General features: G+C 32.6%; 1 protein-coding gene across 1 annotated transcript in view; it reads right to left on the bottom strand.

Annotated features, from left to right (window-relative positions):
- Window positions 1-10,728: 10,728 nt before the first annotated feature.
- The window catches only part of LOC108917094 (acyl-CoA Delta(11) desaturase-like), a 20,995-nt gene continuing 12,008 nt past the window's right edge, over window positions 10,729-19,715 (bottom strand). Inside the window, exons 4-5 of the mRNA XM_018723532.1 lie at window positions 15,812-15,997; window positions 10,729-11,198 (exon numbers count right to left, since the gene is read on the bottom strand). Coding sequence (XP_018579048.1) covers window positions 10,904-11,198; window positions 15,812-15,997 — 481 coding nt within the window. The 3' untranslated portion in view covers window positions 10,729-10,903. The remainder of the gene's footprint in view (window positions 11,199-15,811; window positions 15,998-19,715) is intronic.

The raw sequence follows: 19,715 nt of genomic DNA, 5'->3' as shown, positions 1-19,715 counted from the left end.
TATTGACGTTTCGAGAGACATATCGCTTTCTTATTCAGAAGAAACTCTGAAAGTGGATATTAACTCTTTTGGTTGGTATTTATATCGACTGTATGTATTGGGTGTTCCAGTATATGACTTGTAGTTATTTTCCGTGTCGTTCTGGTGCTTGACTTCTGCGGATCAGTCGTTTCCAAATTCCAGATAGTTTCAATTTATCGTTTCAATTGAGATTATTTCGATTTTTCTGGATTTATACCACCTGCCTGTAGAGTCTTGGAGAAAATCTTCTTTCTCTCTCTCTCGCTAAGATTGTTGCGATAGTTGTGCCTGCAAAAGCTGAATTATTTCACGTTGGTAGTATTCAAGTGACACTTGAACTCTTAACCTCGTACTAACTTGTCTTTCCTCTTGTCCGTCTATACACGAAATGTTGTAGATATACCTTGGGGCTTTGAAGTAGGTTCTTCTGGATGTACAGAAGACTCTTACAAATACAATTTTGTAAAGAAAAAATCAAAAAGGGCAGTTCGAAAATGATTTAAAAATACACTACTGCACGGCACTGGAAACTGGTCCACTGTAAAAATTGACCTGGCACAATGCCACGGCAGCAGTGATAAAAACGGACAAAAACTTGAAAGAATTTCGCAATGAAAGGAATAAATAGAATTTTCTAGCACCTATTTTATATCAGCAAATTCAACTGATTTTGCCGCTATTGTTATTATTAATATATTAATTAATAAAATTAATTTGTGGTAATAAATAAAAAACTAATTTGACATACCTGATGTTACAACAATTGTTCAAAATTTTGTCCACCGACACATTTGGGTCCGTCTTACTCAGTTTTTACGAACTAACACAAATACTCTCTTGTTTCACCATAACACAAATGTTTCACCATAATACAAATGTTTTCTTGCTTCACCATAAATTAAAACGATATCTATCAACTCCGAATTGCTATACATGTAAGCCATTTTTGACTAACTACTAAAAAACTATTGTAAACACTATGGCAACGACGACTGTAAAATCCGATTTCAGTATTCGGAGTTGCTGAGGCCACGTGGCTCTCCATGCGTATTACGAATGACGCTAGAGACTACAGTTGTCCAGCTATGTAATGGTTGAAAGTACTACAAATTCAATAATTTTTTTCTCGGAAACTATAAGGATTTTACAAAAAAAAAAATTACGATATTGACTCCATTTCTCATGCCGCATCTATTCCCAATTTTTTTTTGGAAAAGTTGTGATTCACCCTATATACAGCAGATGCCTTTTTTCTTTATAATTCGATGTTTTTCTGATCCGTTCGATCAGTGTTCCTATTCGTATATCCATTTTCTCCAAGAGCAGATCGTAAGTAATGTTCTTCGTCTAATGGCTGATTTACATTTTGTGAAGTAACAAGTGCAGGTGAGAAGTGATTAGTTATCATGTTTTTATGGTGTTAAGTGTTAAGTGTAAACAAAATGTTCACACAGTGGTAAGTGCTTCTTACAAGTCCAAAGTGTCGGAACAGAATGGAGGACGAACAACGATTAGAATTATTGCGAAACATTTTAAAAAAGACAGTCGCAGTCATCGCATCAGAAATCGAACATGAATTGTTAGTTGAAATCGAAAAACCTAAGAGATTATAGCAAAGAAAATGGATAAGCAGAATACTTCAATATGGCGCTAGTAATAAGCTTTTCGAGGAACTCATTAATGAGGATCCAACTGAATTTTGTAATTCAATATGAATGACGGAAGATAAATTTAATGAGTTACTGACTATTGTAGGACCAACTATAACAAAATCGGATACATTTATTAGAAGTGCATTATCTTCAAAAATTAAACTACAAATATTTCTGTATTTGATTAATACTGGATGCAGCTTACGCACTCTTTCGCATCTATTTAGAGTATCCAAAGCAGCTATATCGTTGATGATTCCTAAAATCTGTGATGCTGTATATAGTTCTTCAGTCCATTTCATGATAGGAATATCGTCTGTACTTATGTACTAGTCAAAAATAACGGCTTGTCAAACAGTTAAATAGTGTAGTTTGGACGAGCCACGTTTGGGCGGCGCTACGATTGCTAGGAGTATGCGGGTGTGCGGGGTTAGCTACTTAACAGAGAAAATAGACCGTGCTTCTATTCACTTTACTTTGCACTCGCACTTCGCACTTGCACTAATCACTTAACAGCGTGAGCGTTTACACTTTGATTTTACTTATCACTTAACACCTGCACTTCTTACCTGCACTTGCTACTTAACAAAATGTAAATCAGCCATTAGNATATTATTAGTCGTTAATTTTTCGTGGAGCATGTTTTTTTATTTCATTTTCTGATTGTGTATCAAAATTAGGATACTTTTCGTAGATAAGGGTACAGAAAGTCATCAGTTATTTCGATAGAAACGGCTTTCTGTACATTATGCAATTAGTTGACTAAGTGACCAATTGTAAAAATCTTAATTATTTTAAAAATAACAAAATATCGTATTTTTTATCGGTCGTTTCTAAAACGCCTAGACAATTTATAAAAATATTTTGCTTATTTTACTCTTGCTAGCCATTTTGTAAAATGACTGGGATTTATAAAACGACGACCAACACTCGGTCAGATTACCAAATGTTAAAAATTCATTTTACAAGACTTCCAACCTCAGTTTCTCAAAACTGTAGAACGTGGTTGAATGACTTGTTGTTCACCTAATTTGATTAATTGTATTAATTTACCCGTCTGACAAACAATTGTTACGATTTTTTATTATTATTATTATTGATAGACATAATTGATATGATACCTAGAAAATTGAGAAATATGTTATAATAAACAAGAACACATTTATTCCCTTTGTTTAAAAAACTACTTGTTTTACGGCTGAATAATTTTCGGATTTATTGACGTTTCGAGAGACATATCGCTTTCTTCTTCAGAAGAAACTCTGAAAGTGGATATTAACTCTTTTGGTTGGTATTTATATCGACTGTATGTATTGGGTGTTCCAGTATATGACTTGTAGTTATTTTCCGTGTCGTTCTGGTGTTTGACTTCTGCGGATCAGTCGTTTCCAAATTCCAGATAGTTTCAATTTATCGTTTCAATTGAGATTATTTCGATTTTTCTGGATTTATACCACCTGCCTGTAGAGTCTTGGAGAAAATCTTCTTTCTCTCTCTCTCGCTAAGATTGTTGCGATAGTTGTGCTTGCAAAAGCTGAATTATTTCACGTTGGTAGTATTCAAGTGACACTTGAACTCTTAACCTCGTACTAACTTGTCTTTCCTCTTGTCCGTCTATACACGAAATGTTGTAGATATACCTTGGGGCTTTGAAGTAGGTTCTTCTGGATGTACAGAAGACTCTTACAAATACAATTGTGTAAAGAAAAAATCAAAAAGGGCAGTTCGAAAATGATTTAACTGCACGGCACTGGAAACTGGTCCACTGTAAAAATTGACCTGGCACAATGCCACGGCAGCAGTGATAAAAACGGACAAAAACTTGAAAGAATTTCGCAATGAAAGGAATAAATAGAATTTTCTAGCACCTATTTTATATCAGCAAATTCAACTGATTTTGCCGCTATTGTTATTATTAATATATTAATTAATAAAATAAAAAAATTTAATTAATAAAATTAATTTGTGGTTTTAAATAATAAAATAATTTGACATACCTGATGTTACAACAATTGTTCAAAATTTTGTCCACCGACGTGTAAACACATTTGGGTCCGTCTTACTTAGTTTCTACAAACTAACACAAATACTGTCTTGTTTCACCATAATACAAATGTTTTATTGCTTCACCATAAATTAAAACGATATCCATCAATTCCGAATTGCTATACATGTAAGCCATTTTTGACTCTAACCACGAAAAAACTATTGTAAACACTATGGCAACGACGACTGTAACATCGGATTTCAGTATTCGGAGTTGCTGAGGCCACGTGGCTGTCCACGCGTATTACGAATGATGCTAGGGACTACAGTTGTCCAGCTATGTAATGGTTGAAAGTACTACAAATTCAATAATTTTTTTTTCTGGGAAACTAAAAGGATTTTACAAAAAAATTTTTTACGATACTGACTCCATTTCTCATGCCGCATCTATTCCCAATTTTTTTTTGGAAAAGTTGTTATTCACCCTGTATACAGCAGATACTTTTTTCTTTATGCTTAGATGTTTTCCTGATCAGTTCGATCAGTGTTCCTATTCATATATCCATTTTCTCCAAGAGCAGATCGTAAGTGACGTTGTTCTTCGTCTAAGTCTCTGGCTCATATATGACCCCAGGCTTCCCTCTGTTTTCTCTTCACAAGAAGATCTGGCATGCATGCTGAAGTTGATGTCCATTGATGTACAGTTCAGGAATCTTTCTGTGTTGTAATATGCATGGGGCCAGACATATCTGAACCAATACTTTGCCTCTAGAGCTGCTGATTTCAGAGCTTTCTTCTTGAAGGTGTCCATGTAGATATTTGCCAAAGCTGAGGACAAGGGAGAACCAACAGCTGCTCCTTCAGTTTGGTTCTAAAAATAATCTTTTAAGGAGAATATATTTGTAACTGTCGATTATTTTGCATGGGTTTAAAAATAGAAATTGTGTATAATTAAGTATTTTTTATAATTTAATTAGAGCAATTTCTTTCCTTGTGTTCTAATGTTATTGTCTAATATTCATTACATTACATAGTTCTTCAGTCCATTTCATGATAGGAATATCGTCTGTACTTATGTACTAGTCAAAAATAACGGCTTGTCAAACAGTTAAATAGTGTAGTTTGGNGGTTGAAGATTTTGGTATGCTTTTTGAGCCAAAAATTGTCCCCCTTAGAAACAAATTTGACCTGTTTTTGGATTTTGCCGAAAAGTTCTTTACTACCCTGTAATGCCTTGCGGTACGTTTTCGATGAGCTATCCTGTATATGCATGGGGCCAGACATATCTGAACCAATACTTTGCCTCTAGAGTTGCTGATTTCAGGGCTTTCTTCTTGAAGGTGTCCATGTAGATATTTGCCAAAGCTGAGGACAAGGGAGAACCAACAGTTGCTCCTTCAGTTTGGTCCTAAAAATAATCTTAAGAGAACATATTTGTAACTGTCGATTATTTTGCATGGGTTTAAAAATATAAATTGTGTATAATTAAGTATTTTTTATAATTTAATTAGAGCAATTTCTTTCCATGTGTTCTAATGTTATTGTCTAATATTCATTACATTACAACGACCTTGAGCAATTGCTGTTATTTTTACTTTTATCAAGCTGCAAATGTTCTATAAATATTTACGCATTTCTGGAATTGACGAAAAGTGTCTTTTGATTCTATTGTTCGTTTTTCTTTTTGCATCACGCTAAACAATGTGATATGATTTATTGATTTACATTTATTAAACTATTCAGTATGTCGAAATAGGACACAAATTAAAGTCGAACAACATATATTTAATAAATGAATAAATGACGGCAGGTGTATGACATGCGAAACTATGCCATCCGTAAGCAGACATTGCATTGGACACATTTTATTCCATATCCGTTTATGCATTATTTAGATTATCTAGATAACTGAATGAACCTTGAAACTTTCAAGAATTTTTTTTCATCGATCCCAGTAGTTGTGCATTATTAATATACAGAAAAAGTTTCCCCACGGTGTAGACTTTGTACCTTACATTTATATACAAAATTGAAACTTAATCTTTATATGCAATCATTTTGTCATTCGATATATTTTACATTTATTATTCAATACAAGAAAAATATAGCTTAAAAGTAAATTAGTATAAACTTCCATCCTTTTTAGATAGTTATATTTAATTATAATTAAAGTACCTAATTATTATGTATATCTAAAGTAAATAAAAAACAAATTGTTACATAGTATCACAATTAAAGGAATAATAATTTTTGAGGTCAACTTTTTTTTTAAATAATATATATGTTAATCAGGATGTAAAAACAGGTCACCGTGCAACTTAAAATTAATGAGTGACCTTCTTGAAGTATTATGTCGGAAAGTTAAATGAAACATATTTCTGTATTATAAACAAATAATGAACATGTAAATTTCGTGAAAGCCCCTTTATACCATTTACAACATAATATTTTTTCCTTTTTTTACAGCACCTGCTTTTGCCTGATTGCAAATCATTTAAATTGGCTTCCCAAATAAAGATTTACAAGTCTCGAAACAGTTTTCTCTATTAAACAGGGTGTATCCTAAGTCTCTGTCAGAAATTAAGGGGTTGATTCCTTGGGTCATTTTAGGCCCAAAAATAATTCGGTATATTTCTATATAAATCTGTCAATCAGGGGCGGAGATTCAGGAGAGCTTTGTCATTAAAACCCTCAGAAAAACTACGTCATTGGATATTCAGAAATACTAATAGACGCGTTTAATTTATTGTCATATTTTTAATAAAAAAAGTCTTGCATTTTCTTCACGCAATAACCCATTTTCGAGTAATATTTTTTTGATCATATTTAATTTTAAAATAATTTCTAATAGGTATTTCATGGTGTAAAAAAATACCTAACAGTAAACTATAAAAGTCAACTATATGTTAATTATCAGAAAAAAATCAAAACAAAAAAAATATTTACAGAAGGTGCTGAAAATGTCCACCACTGGCAGCAATACAAGCGACGAGCCTTCGCCTCAACGACTGTCGCACATTTTCAGAAATTTCTGGCGTTTGTCCGAGTTGCTGACATCTATTTATGATTCGTTTTCCTAAATCTGCTTCGTCTTCTACTAGTGTTTAATAAACAGTGGATTTGACAGGGCCCCATAAAAACAATTCTATACAAGGGTAAGGTCCATTTCGTTCAATCCATCGGTTGAAAAATTTTTCGTTCAACCAGTTACTGGCAACTTTACTGAAATGAGCTGGTGTTCCGTTGTGCATAAACATCATTCATGTAATTTTGTAAAAATTCTTTGTTTTATGAAGTCTCAATGACAGAAAAGCATAATTCTATTCGGCGGGGAAAATCAGGAGGAATAAGTACTTATACACACTGTATGTGATAGGGTGTGATATAGTAATTGATCTTTCAAAATTCTCCATATTGTTGTATGACACTTGAACATCGCGTGCAATGATTCTTGTGCTAGTCTGAGGATTATTTTCAATCTAATACAGCCTCTTCCACTTTTGATGTTCTGGTGGTAATGACATGCATGTCTATCTGGAACTTTTCGGTTTGGAAATGTTTCTTAATATAAATTTGTAGCTCTATTTGCATTTTCATTTACTTTACCATAAATAAAATGCATATATGCCATTTCTAAATTGGTATACTAATTTGAAACTTTTTACAGTTACACTGCGACACAAAAAAGTAAATTGAACTCCTTAACTGAGTAATTTAACTACATGTCAATTTAATATGACGTTTATTAAATAACGAGAACAGCCCACTATTCAAAACCATGAAATATTAGAAATTATTTTAAAATTAAAAATGAACAATAGGCCCATTCAGTGATATATAATTTTAAACTTTTTCTTTCATTTTCTGATAGTATTTAACCACCTAATTATATCTTAAAAAAATTAGGTCAATAGGATTAATAATAAGTGATATATTTAATTCTGAATTTGTAAGACCCTTAAAAAGGTCAACACTGCGAGAGAACAGCTAATGACGTCACGATACCGGCCACTCGGCGATCAAGTCGCGAGCAGACGGAGAGATGTGTAGATATTTGCTATACTTTTACCTATATTATATATCTATATTTTTAAGTGTATAAATAGAAAGTGTATAAGAGATATACATCAAGTCTTGTTGAAATGCATTTTTCACACAACATATTTATTATAAACATAGAATGTCTTGGAATATCTAAATACATTTTCGGATTTTTCTCAATGACGTAATTTTGCCTTCCATTTTGTGTACAAATGTACCCAACGTACTAGACTCGGTACTTGTGGATGTATGCGACGACGTGTATGTGCGAGCAACTCAGAACCACCCTCGTTTTTCTTTGATTGCCCGTCTATATTATTATTTAAATAAATTACTTATAGGTGCCTCTCGCAACGTATTTCGAAATTTTTGTGGACGGGAACGTTTAGATGGGGTAGAATTTATTTTTTCGACATAAATTTGAAAATTCTGCTCTAAATGTTTAAATAATAATATTTATAACCTCTTAGACGGGCAACCAAAGAAAAACGAGGGTGGTTCTGAGTTGCTTATAGGTCCCTCTCGCCGACGTATTTCGAAATTTTTGTGAACGGGTACGTTTAGATGGGGCAGAAATTTTTTCCAGCATAAATTTTATAATTCTGCTCTAAATGTTCAAATAATAATATTTAAAACCCTCTAGATGGAAAACCAAAGAAAAACTAGAGTGGTTCTTAACTGCTTATAGGTCCCTGTCGCCGTCGTATTTCGAATTTTTTGTGAACACGAACATTTAGATGGGGCAGAATTTATTTCCGGCATAAAGTTGAGAATTGTGCTCTAAATGTTCAAATAATAATATTTTACAACACCCTAGACGTGCATCCAAAGAAAAACGAAGGTGGTTTTGAGTTGCATACCGTGGCTGGGGAAACCGTGGATAACATCACACAAACTTTTCATTTTTCGGTAATGAAATAAATATTTTATTCGGAGTCGATCCTGAGGTACTTTTGCAGCCTGGAACTATACAATATTTGTACAATCCTCGGTTTCGACCCATTTAGACATAAAAACAATAATTAACGAAACTGCGAATCGATCCACATATCGTATGTATTAACACAGAATGGGATGAGAGCGAGCGGAGTGCACTGCCAGTCGCCCGTGCCGGTTTAATGACGTCAGCAATGGTTGCTCAACGTTTTTCCGCGTTCTGTTTTCATTAATTTATTTCACACATTTCTCGTTGAAACAAAAAATAGATTTTTGGCATACTAACTAATTAAAGGGTAAACTTTTGAAATATGCAATAAAAAAATTTTACTGAATGGGCCCATTAAAATTATAATTCGAAAATCGTTTATTCTGTGAAGAAAATACAGGAGACCTTTTTTATTAAAAATATAACAGTAAATTAAACGCGCCTAAAAATTTTTCTGAAAATCCAGTAGTTTTTCTGGTGGTTTTAATGATAAAGCTCCCCTGAATATCCGCTGGTTGACAGATTTATATAGAAATATACTGAATTATTACCTTCAATTAGTTACATCATTTTCCCAAGTTTCGTCAATCTACGTCAACCAACTTCAGAGAAAATTTAGAAAATGTGATATTTTCAAAATTTTTAACGCTTTCTATCTTGGAAACCGCTAACATTAGAGCCCTGGTTTATTAAGGCTCTTGGGCCTAAAATGACCCATGGAATCACCTCCTTAATTTATGACATAGGCTTAGGATATACCCTGTAGATAAGTATCATATTGTAAAGAATAAGTAATGCTACTATAGATAGTGTTTATTAGTGATGCCAAAGGCAGATCTGTGCACTAAAAACATAAAAATCCCATTCGTTTGTACCAGACAAATGCCAGAAAATTTTAAGTTAAGCCTCATTTACAATAAGTTCTCCTAATTTACTAAAAATACATCCAAGCAAAACAGCAGATCAACTCTTGAACAAATATTTTTATAGGACGTAGTTTTAATTTATTTCGATTTACTTAACTTTAAGGTAATTATTTACTATAGCATCACCCACAACAACTAACATTGTTTATGAAACACATTTTCGCAAATTTCAAGTAAAAAAATATGTATTTAATAAATACAAATTTTGTAGCTTGAATCCGCCATTTACAATTCGTGATGACATTGAGTTCTCCCACTCTCATTCATCTCTGTTCATCCCACATAAAGTTACTATAATTTTATTTATTAAATAAATATTTTTTTAATTCATATTTCGGAAAATGTGTTTCTTAAACATTGTTGATTGTTTATTACAGATGTTCTGGAAGCTACATAAAATATACAGAGTTCTGCATAGTGTTATACAGGGTAGGAAAGTACCGATGGTCTATCTGAAGTTACGTGAGAGCGATAAAGTAAGCCATAGAAATCCATGCGATAGAGAAGGATGGCTATAATGAAGGCCTCTCATAGTCACCGCCCGTTTCGCCCTTCCACAAATAAGATCCACTTCTTATTTGTGGAAGGGCGAAATGGGCGTTGACTATTAGACGCCTTCATTATAGCCATCCTTGTCTATCAAATGGATTTCTATGGCTTACTTTATCGCTCTCACGTAACTTCTGATAGACCATCGGTACTTTCCTACACTGTATGAAATATCCATGTTAGAATTTTGAAAAAAATTTTTCTCGGAAACTGGGTTCGACCGCACAAAAATAGGGATATAGACAAAATTCTATGAAGATTTGGAAGGGTGATGGTATTAGTAAATAATTACCAACTTTAATATATCTACTTAACAAAAAACAGACCTCTAGTACGGCTCATTTTTCGAACAAAATGAAAGAGACCTATCTTCTTACAAATTCCATTCGTAATAAAAAGCACCAATCGAATTAACAGAATGCTCATGTGGTATTAATTTCTCATATTTTCGCCACAGAAAATGTGACATTTTTGTATAATTTCAACACCTTATATCCTGAAAATGACTCAAACTATGGTTCACTTCACAGGACTTTTCGGCTCAAAATAATTTGTTCTATTACCGATAAAGTTTCCGACTTAAAACCTGAGCTATCTTGTATAGGATGGATACTTTTAGAAAAAAAAATACGTTTTTAAATTTTGGGACATCGTACTCCCTTAGTATTTTAATAACATTTACAACAAGTACCGTTTGCTTCAATATATATAAAAGTATATAAAAATTACACGAAAAAGAACCAACACTTAATAACCATTTATTTTAATAACATTTATAGTGGACGTGGAAGTTTGGCGAGTCTCTACAACTCCTTCATTAAAACTTTCGCTTTGTCTTGCGTTATCTCATGTCCCCATTTGTAGTGACTTCCGTCTCCATTATTTTCCACCATCTTTCTGATGAGTTCTTGAGGCGTCGATTTCATGTCATAAGCCCAGCCAATTTTTTCGAAAAGATTTAGGACAAGTGTAGTCACGTTAAGATATGAACCCACTTCTGCTGCTCGGTAGTCCCAAGGGAACGTGTGATGGTAATTATGATACCCTTCTCCCATGCTCACGAATGAAACTGCCAAATTTTCCGATGGGCAAATCTTGCTAAAAATAGGAACATTACATTAGTATAGTGATAGGAAAAAAGAAAATTTGTATTTCCAAATATTGATCAATTTAGCAATCATTAGAAGCTCAAAAAACAATAGTCGGAGAAATAAGAAAAATTAAAACAATATTGCAAAAGTTAAATTATATAATCTCAAAGCTCAAAGTTGTTTAGAACTTAAATCTGTTTTTATTACGTACTATTTTTGAAGAAAATGAACTATAATTTTTTATATTATCTTGTTTATGTTTTGTTGCTGACAATTAGATTAAAATAAATTGTTTAAAAAAGTTTAGCTTATTTATTTTACAAAACAATTTACATTCAACTGCTTCATAGGAAGTTAGCTACTGGGGCATATTATTTAAACAATTTAACACTGTTGAGCTTATTTTTCGAAACATTATAAAAAAAACTTACTTTACATTCAACTGCTTGATAGGAGGCTAATAGGGATTTTCTACTCTTACAATTCTAGATTTACTTAATACAATTAAAAACTAATGAATAACAAATCAGTTTTTGTCAAAACATAATAATATGTAAACTGTTATAAATTAATTAAGAACGTGGTTTTTAGATTTAAGTTTACATTTTCGCCAAATGTATGTCGTATTATTCTAAAAACTTGTTATTGTGTGTTATTCATGTTAATATAATTAGTACACAAAATATATCAGGCCTGGTAGTAAAAAAAAATGGTGGATAATACAAGTAAGTGACTCTTTTGTCCTATGATATCCTAAAGAGCGTCCCTTCCAAGCTACAGCCTTTTAAAGTTTTAAAAAATGTGTACATTCTTGATTACTCGTTAATAACGATAAATCAAAATGAACCAAAATTTGTGAGTTTATGTTTTCAGCATGCATTACTTAATTCTGAAAGAGAGAAAAATCTAAAGAGTTAGGGATGGTTTTACAGGAAATTGCTGGCATCGCTGTTGATCACTTAATATGGATTTTTCTTCTTCTCTTATATTATGCCAAGAAAATTACAGTAGCATGGCTATCTGGATCTCCGAGTATAATCTGCTTGGTTGTTATTTTTCGTGTCACTTATTTACTCACAACAAATACAAACAGTTGAACTACGACAAATATTTTTTAATGATTTTGAAACGATATAAATTTCGCCAGTGTTTTTAAGGTTCATTTCCAACAACTACAAATAGATAAGTAGAAAAACAATCTTTCGTCTTCAATTCAATGCAACAGAAGAAAGTAAATTTGTCTAATCGAAATTGCTTCATCGTAGATCCTGTAATAATGTCAATCAGGAAGAGAAAGGTCAATTATTATACCCTGAAACTGAGGGTTTTATGCTTGTAATTCAAGATCATGTCATAGTCACGAATATCTCCAGAAAACATATTTTAAAGGACGATACAATGGCAAGTGATAAATGCAGAACAAGCCATTTATTTGGAGAAACAATCGATCACATAATATCAAGCAATAGCATTGGAATACCAATTACTTAAAAACACAGATCCATATTATACATACACATTAAAAACTATATTAGCAAATAAATATTATAAATTATATTGGGACCACATTATATTTCCGGATAAATCGGAAAATATCAATTATATAATTGATACAGCAGTACCATCTGACCAAAATTGTCATCAATCATCATAAAAAAATATTCAGAAAAAAATTTAAAATATTAAGAACTGGCAACAGAAATAGAAAGGATTTGGAAACAAAAACGCCATTGCGTTTATTATTTCAACTCACCACACTTGCTCAACAAACATTTCACGCAAACCAATTTAGATCAGAATATTCATACCATTGTCCAAAGAGCAGTAATTCTTCATGCATATAATATAACACGATCATTTTTAAATCAGAAATAAACTTCTGATGGATTTGGTTTTGACCCATCTATCGGAAGGATACACAAGTGAAGGTTGTGAAAATAATGATAATAATACATGGTGTCCCGTAAAGTATGTTACGGGATACCCATGTTGTTATGTGGTGACAGTACTTAAAAAAATATGACTAAAAACTCTAATAAACATAACCTCTTAAACGCACCGTTTTCAAGTTATAGGCCTTAAAAGGTGCAACTACAAAAGTAGTTTTTGTGACGTAACTCTTTGTTGGAAAAAGAAAACATAATGAAATTTTCAGGGACTAGTCAGCTTTAGGAAGCCAATAAATAATGTGGATATTAATAAAATTGAGAAAGCGGAAGGGTGTTTTTTATCACCCTGTATCCTATTATTTGCCAAAAAAAATTTTCTGCAAAGATACAGGAAATATCATAAGATTTTTAGAAAGACCATTGAATTTAGAAATTTTTTTGTCTCATGCATTTTTTATGTAAAATGATTAGTTTTCTAATAAATTTACAAAATGCAAAGGGTGTTTACTCACCGCTAGGTGTTAAATTTGACGAATTCAAAAAGTAGGCGCCTGTCACTTTTAACATAATTGACATTTGTTACCATATTTTAATCGTGTCTGTTGACGAATTATTAATTTGTGAGTACAATGGCGGATAACAATCGTTTTACTAATCAAGAATATGCCGAAATGCATTTTATTTATGGATTATGTAATGGAAATGCAACAGCTGCTCGAAGAACATACATAGAACGTTATCCGGAGATATTAGAATCTACACAATTATTTACTCGGATTCACATACGGATTATTGAAACTGGTAATGTGGTACCCCGTTATATACATTGTGGTAGAATTGCTAGAAGACTACCCGCGCAAGATGAACAAATTTTGAGATCTTTTGAACAAAATCCGGCAGAAAGTGTGCGAAGGGCAGCTACTTAATCAGTTACAGCTTTCCAGAATGTCAGTTTAGCGTGTTTTGAAGGAAAACGGCCTTTATGCCTACCATCTCCAAAAAGTGCAACATTTAATGCCTGAAGATCTTCCCCGACGCCCAGAATTCTGCCAAATAATATTAACCATCACCAACATAATGTGGAATTTATTAGCTCCATTTTATTTACCGATGAAGCCACCTTTACACGAGATGGTTTACTGAACTTGCACAATGCACATGCATGGTCAGACGAAAATCCTCATGCTACCATTGATAGTCATCACCAACACCGATTCTCAGTCAACGTATGGGCTGGAATAATAGGTGACTATTTGCTCGGGCCTTTCTTTCTACCTCAAAGGCTTGATGCAGTAGAATATTTAAACTTCCTAGAAAACCATCTCCCTGAGTTAATGGAAAATGTTCCTTTAAATTTGAGACAATACATGTGGTACCTCCATGACGGGGCACCTGCGCATTTCAGTGTTCATGTTAGAGAGTATCTACATATGCGGTTTCCTAATCGATGGATTGGAAGAGGATATAATGCACCAATAGCCTGGCCACCGCGATCACCGGACTTGAATCCTGTCGATTTTTATCTTTGGGGACACGCGAAATCTCAAGTTTATGCAACCCCTGTTGATACAGAAGATCAACTTAGACTGCGAATTGTAGAAACCTTTAATTTAATAAGAAATAGTCTATTCATATTCCAAAGAGTCAGATTTAACTTTATAAAGAGACTGACAGCATGTATCGATGCAGAAGGAGGTCAATTTCAACATTTATTATAATAACATATTTTGTTTTAGTTCTGTTTTGGTTACTTAATTAAAAAAATTATTTTGGAAATTGATTGTATTCTTAAAAATTCACTAGGCTTAAGAAATGTATGTAAATAATTCGGAAGCACTCATCTCTCTGCATTTTGTAAATTTACTAGAAAACTAAACATTTTACATAAAAAACACAAGAGACAAAAAAATTTCTAAATTTAATGGTCTTTCTAAAAATCTTATGATACTTGCTGTACCTTTGCAGAAAAATTTTTTTTAGCAAAAAATAGGATACAGGGTGATAAAAAAACACCCTTCTGCTTTCTCGATTTTATTCATATCCGCATTATTTATTGATTTCCTAAAGCTGATTAGCCCCTGAAAATTTCATTAAGTTTTCTTTTTCCAACAGAGTTACGTCATAAAAACTACTTTTATAGTTGCACCTTTTAAGGCCTATAACTTCAAAACGGTGCTTTTAAGAGGTTATGTTTATTAAAGCTTTTAGTCATATTTTTTTATGTACTATCACCACCCAAAGTTTGTAACATACTTTATGGGACACCCTGTATAATAACTCGAAATTTACTCGTTTTTCGAATAAAAGACATTTTTTCTTTGATATTCAATTTGGAATCAAATGGATCTACAAAATTTTTACTATACTAAGTGGCGTCGAAGTTTTCTTGTTCTTATGAAAGGTGTTTCCCAATACCTCCGCCACTAATGGTTAAGGAATTGTATACAACTTTACTGAATCTTTACCAAACTCTTTAATAGTATCCATTCATTAATCTATCACAAATTTATTTTCACATATTCGCTATCTGTATTTTCCAAAAATGTTAACACTTTGTATCTCGGAATCTAGGAATTCTATTCCGAAGTGATCTTCCCTTATTATCGGAACGAGTTTAACACCAACCCTGCACATTTTTTTAGAATAGGCTCACATAAAATCGCCACTTTACTAATATTTTATATTTGCCAATCCTAGTTGATAAAAAGGGTGCGATGAAAGACATACTTACATGTCATATGGTTTATTTCCATATATGTGAGCAGCACTATTAACGAGCCAAGTGTAGTTTAGTTGCATCACATATCTTGCGAACACTAATGCCTTTATGGATACAATCCATGACTCTCCCCATGCCAATGGAGGGATTATTGTTGGTAGAATGAAGCAACAAATTAGTTTAAACCACATAAAATGCCTGAAAACGGAAACATGAGTGAATAAACGGTTGTTTAGTGTCATTACTATTATAATAAATACATTTTTAATTATACACTTTTTCCACACAATTTACTATAATTTAAAAACTTCTCTATATTGATTAGTTATTATACAGCAGATCTTAAGTTGTCTCTCGATATTTTCAGGACAGATAATATATCAAATAGTAAGGTTTTTTTTATATCACTCTTTTTTCAGAAAATATATAATAAGGGTACACACCTTTTTTAAGGGAGGTGAGAGGTCTATCTTATTCGTACATTAAATTTAGATCTCTGGATATTAGTTTTCCTATAGTTATATTGAAATTTTAAAATATTTTAAAAACACACAATTAACGCATGAAAATCCAACGACATTCACATGGTAAAATTATTTCATGTTCGTTCAATCAAAGTCCAATGTGTGTAAAGAAGAACGGTAATTATAACATTTTTAATAAACATAATTTATCCTGTTTTATCTCCCATACATGACCAAAGTAACGGAAACACTTCACAAGAATCATACGACGGGTTATCTACAAAAATTTTAAGGTAACTTTCCATTTAGTAATGCTTATTCCAACTGTCGATAAAGAAATTTGACAAGAAAGTGTCTCAATTTTTTATGACTAATATTTTTTTTATTACAACTATAAATTTGCGAACTATTTTAATTTAAATATACCATCTATACAGGGTGGCCTACGAGATATCCGAGATAAATTCTATGAGTAATTTTAAACAAAAAATGATTTTATCCACTTTTCCCGAATCCCAAATGGTTTTTGAAATATCGAGGTATGAAGTCGACAGGTCATATGGGTAGTTTTGTTGCATCTAGAGAGCTTAGAAAAAAATGGGGTTTATTTTAATAAAAGCGTAATGACAGTATAATTATTAAAGATGCTTAACGTGGGCATCTTGTGCAATGCACAACTCAATCCTCTGTCGAAGCTCTCGTTCCCAATTGTAGTTCTCCATATCGTTTTTGGCCTCATCAAACACTGTATGAATTTTCTCAATGAGTTGGACCCTGCAGTTAGGCTTTCTTATTGAATAGGTAAGTGTTTTCACATGTCCTCACATGAAAAAGTCCACCGGGTTGAGATCCACAGATCGCGGTGGCCAAGCTATGGGATCACCACAACTTATCCATTGGATTTGGATTGAGGAAATTAGTGACACTTCCTTCAGAATGGGACGGAACACCATCATGTAAAAAGAACATCGTTCTTATGATTTAAAGAGAAATATCCTGAAGTAGTAGAGGTAGATTGTTTTCCAAAAAAAACCGGTACATCTCGCTGTTCAAATTTCCATAGAATGTAGTTCGATAACTTCATTATTAATTATTCCAGCCTAAACATATATGGAAAATCTTCTCTGAAAATAGATTTCTCGAATAGGATGAGGGTTCCATTCACCACACATGATCGTTGTGGAAATTGTTGATTTCATCTATTGTAAATGTGGCTTTGTCACAGAAAAGGGTCCTTGAAATAGTGTCCAGATGATTGCTCCACCATCACAAAGACGAATCTTTGGAGAAGATCCGTGGGGAGAAGTTCTTGTACCAGTTGGTAATGGTAGGGATGCAGTTTGTTTTCTTCACAGCTGCCCTATTTCGTCCAGAAAGTACAAAAATTCATCTCGAACTAGTATCAAGATCATTGTCAACAAACTCAAGCACTTCTGCAGCGTTGTTTCTTTTTCACAAGCCGTTTAACGGACTCACCTGTTAATCGGAGAGTTGTGAAGGTTCTATTGAACGTTTGCTTGTCTGGAAGACAGCGGTTTAGATGTCGCTGTTGATATTCCCTAACTGAGATGATGGTACCACCGGCAACGTTGCAATATCTATACACGAAAATCGACTGTCAATGGCGACAATTAACGAACTGACAAACAACAATTTTTTACTAATTAGCCAAGTTACTAATTATTAACTTATCTAGTCCTCTAGACGCAACAATGCTCTTTAGCAGCTACCCATACAATCTGGCAATTTCAAGAACCGTTGGCAATTCGGTAAAAGTGAATAGAATCATTTTTTCTCAAAATTAGTCATAGAATTTACGTATCACGGATGCCTTGGTGGGATACCTGTATATTGGCTAGTTTTGGTATTGCTGCAGCGATTGTTTGCGTCTATTTCATTTCTAGAAGCGATTTATGATACCTAGTTTTCTCCATTATCCAAATTTTTTTGATAAAACCTTTAAATATAAAACTTTCTTAAACATTACTTTAACGATATGAGAAGCTAATTAATATCAATAATTTATAATCTTTATTCATTCATTCACTACAACTTTATATTTTCCTATTCTTTTTGTTTAAATATTTGAAGTCTTTTTGCTTATTAATATTTTCGGTAGCGTTATACGTTACTTATCTGAAAAATTTTAAGTCCTCTTGCAATATATGTGTTGTAATATATGTCGTTTAATTAATATTTTTGTTAAAATTAACTGTTACAACTTTACAAATAAAATTTTGTTTCCACTTAAGAAAATTGTGAAATATTCGATCAAGTCATTTATTATTTTGAAAGAATTGATATTTTAATCTTGCACTACTATTTCGTTTGTTATTTGTTAAAATTAATTAATTGTTATAACTTCAAAGAAAAATTAAATTTTGTTTCAGCATAAGGAAATTTTGAATAGACGGAATGTTTGATCAAGTCATATTTAACAGTTTAGTATCTTATATAGACATAGATCATTTATCATTATTTATTAGGACGAATGGTTTGGAAGTATTGGATACGGAAATATTAAGACAGACCTTAAGAGTTGTAATATCTATAGAACCTAGCGCGGGAACAACAAGGGCAGGTTAAATCTTTCTAGCTAAGGCTAAGTAAGTGAAAGGTAATTATGTAACTGGCAGCGACACACACAGGCCATAGCATAGCAACACGAAAAACTATCACATTTTAAATATTAGCACGTGCTGTTAAAGCCTTAAAATCACTATTAATTACACTTACTTAATAGAAAGACCAACGCTAATTAAATTTAAATTGATAATAATAGCGAAAAAGTTAAGTTTAATACAGCAGAAACCATAGTCAATGAAAAAATGAAGAGTTTCAATTTCATATTGCTTAGATATTAATTTATTGGAAATAAAACGCAGAGTTTTGAGTGCAACCTGACTTGAAGCACGTATTCACATAAAACTCACGTGCAGCGAGGGCTGATCCCAGTCATTCATTGTTTTGGAAATGAATAAAATGTAAATCCTTTTTTACATTTCATTTAAATAATCAATAGGTCTTACCCTATTGTATATTTTTTCGGTAAGTATTCCCAAACGCTTGGCAAATTTTATTGATGTTTTAATCTAACAGATATAGGTAGGTATATTTTCCTACTTTCAATACATTTAAGAGATCTAATAAATTACGGGACTGTTTACTGAATTAAAAAAATGTTATCTGCACAATTTTATGTTATATTCAAAATCTTCAGGTTAAAGGTATATTATACAGGGTGGGCCACCAGTAACGCCTCGGTCGCTAGTGACCAAACGGCAAATGTTACAGAAACCTGTTTAGGTGGGTATGTGTAGGTTGATTACGGCTACATTTTAAAAATATTTTGAAATATACAGGGTGTCCAGGAAAAGCGTACCATATCAAAGTTATGTATTTTTAAATGGAACACCCTGTATTTTACTGCATTTTTGAAAGCACCGTAAAAA

This window comes from Anoplophora glabripennis, unplaced genomic scaffold (genome assembly GCF_000390285.2).
Source record: "Anoplophora glabripennis isolate ALB-LARVAE unplaced genomic scaffold, Agla_2.0 scaffold45, whole genome shotgun sequence".
Classification (NCBI taxonomy): domain Eukaryota; kingdom Metazoa; phylum Arthropoda; class Insecta; order Coleoptera; family Cerambycidae; genus Anoplophora; species Anoplophora glabripennis.
The sequence above is the reverse complement of the archived record's forward strand: the minus strand, read 5'-3'. Positions and strand labels throughout refer to the sequence as shown.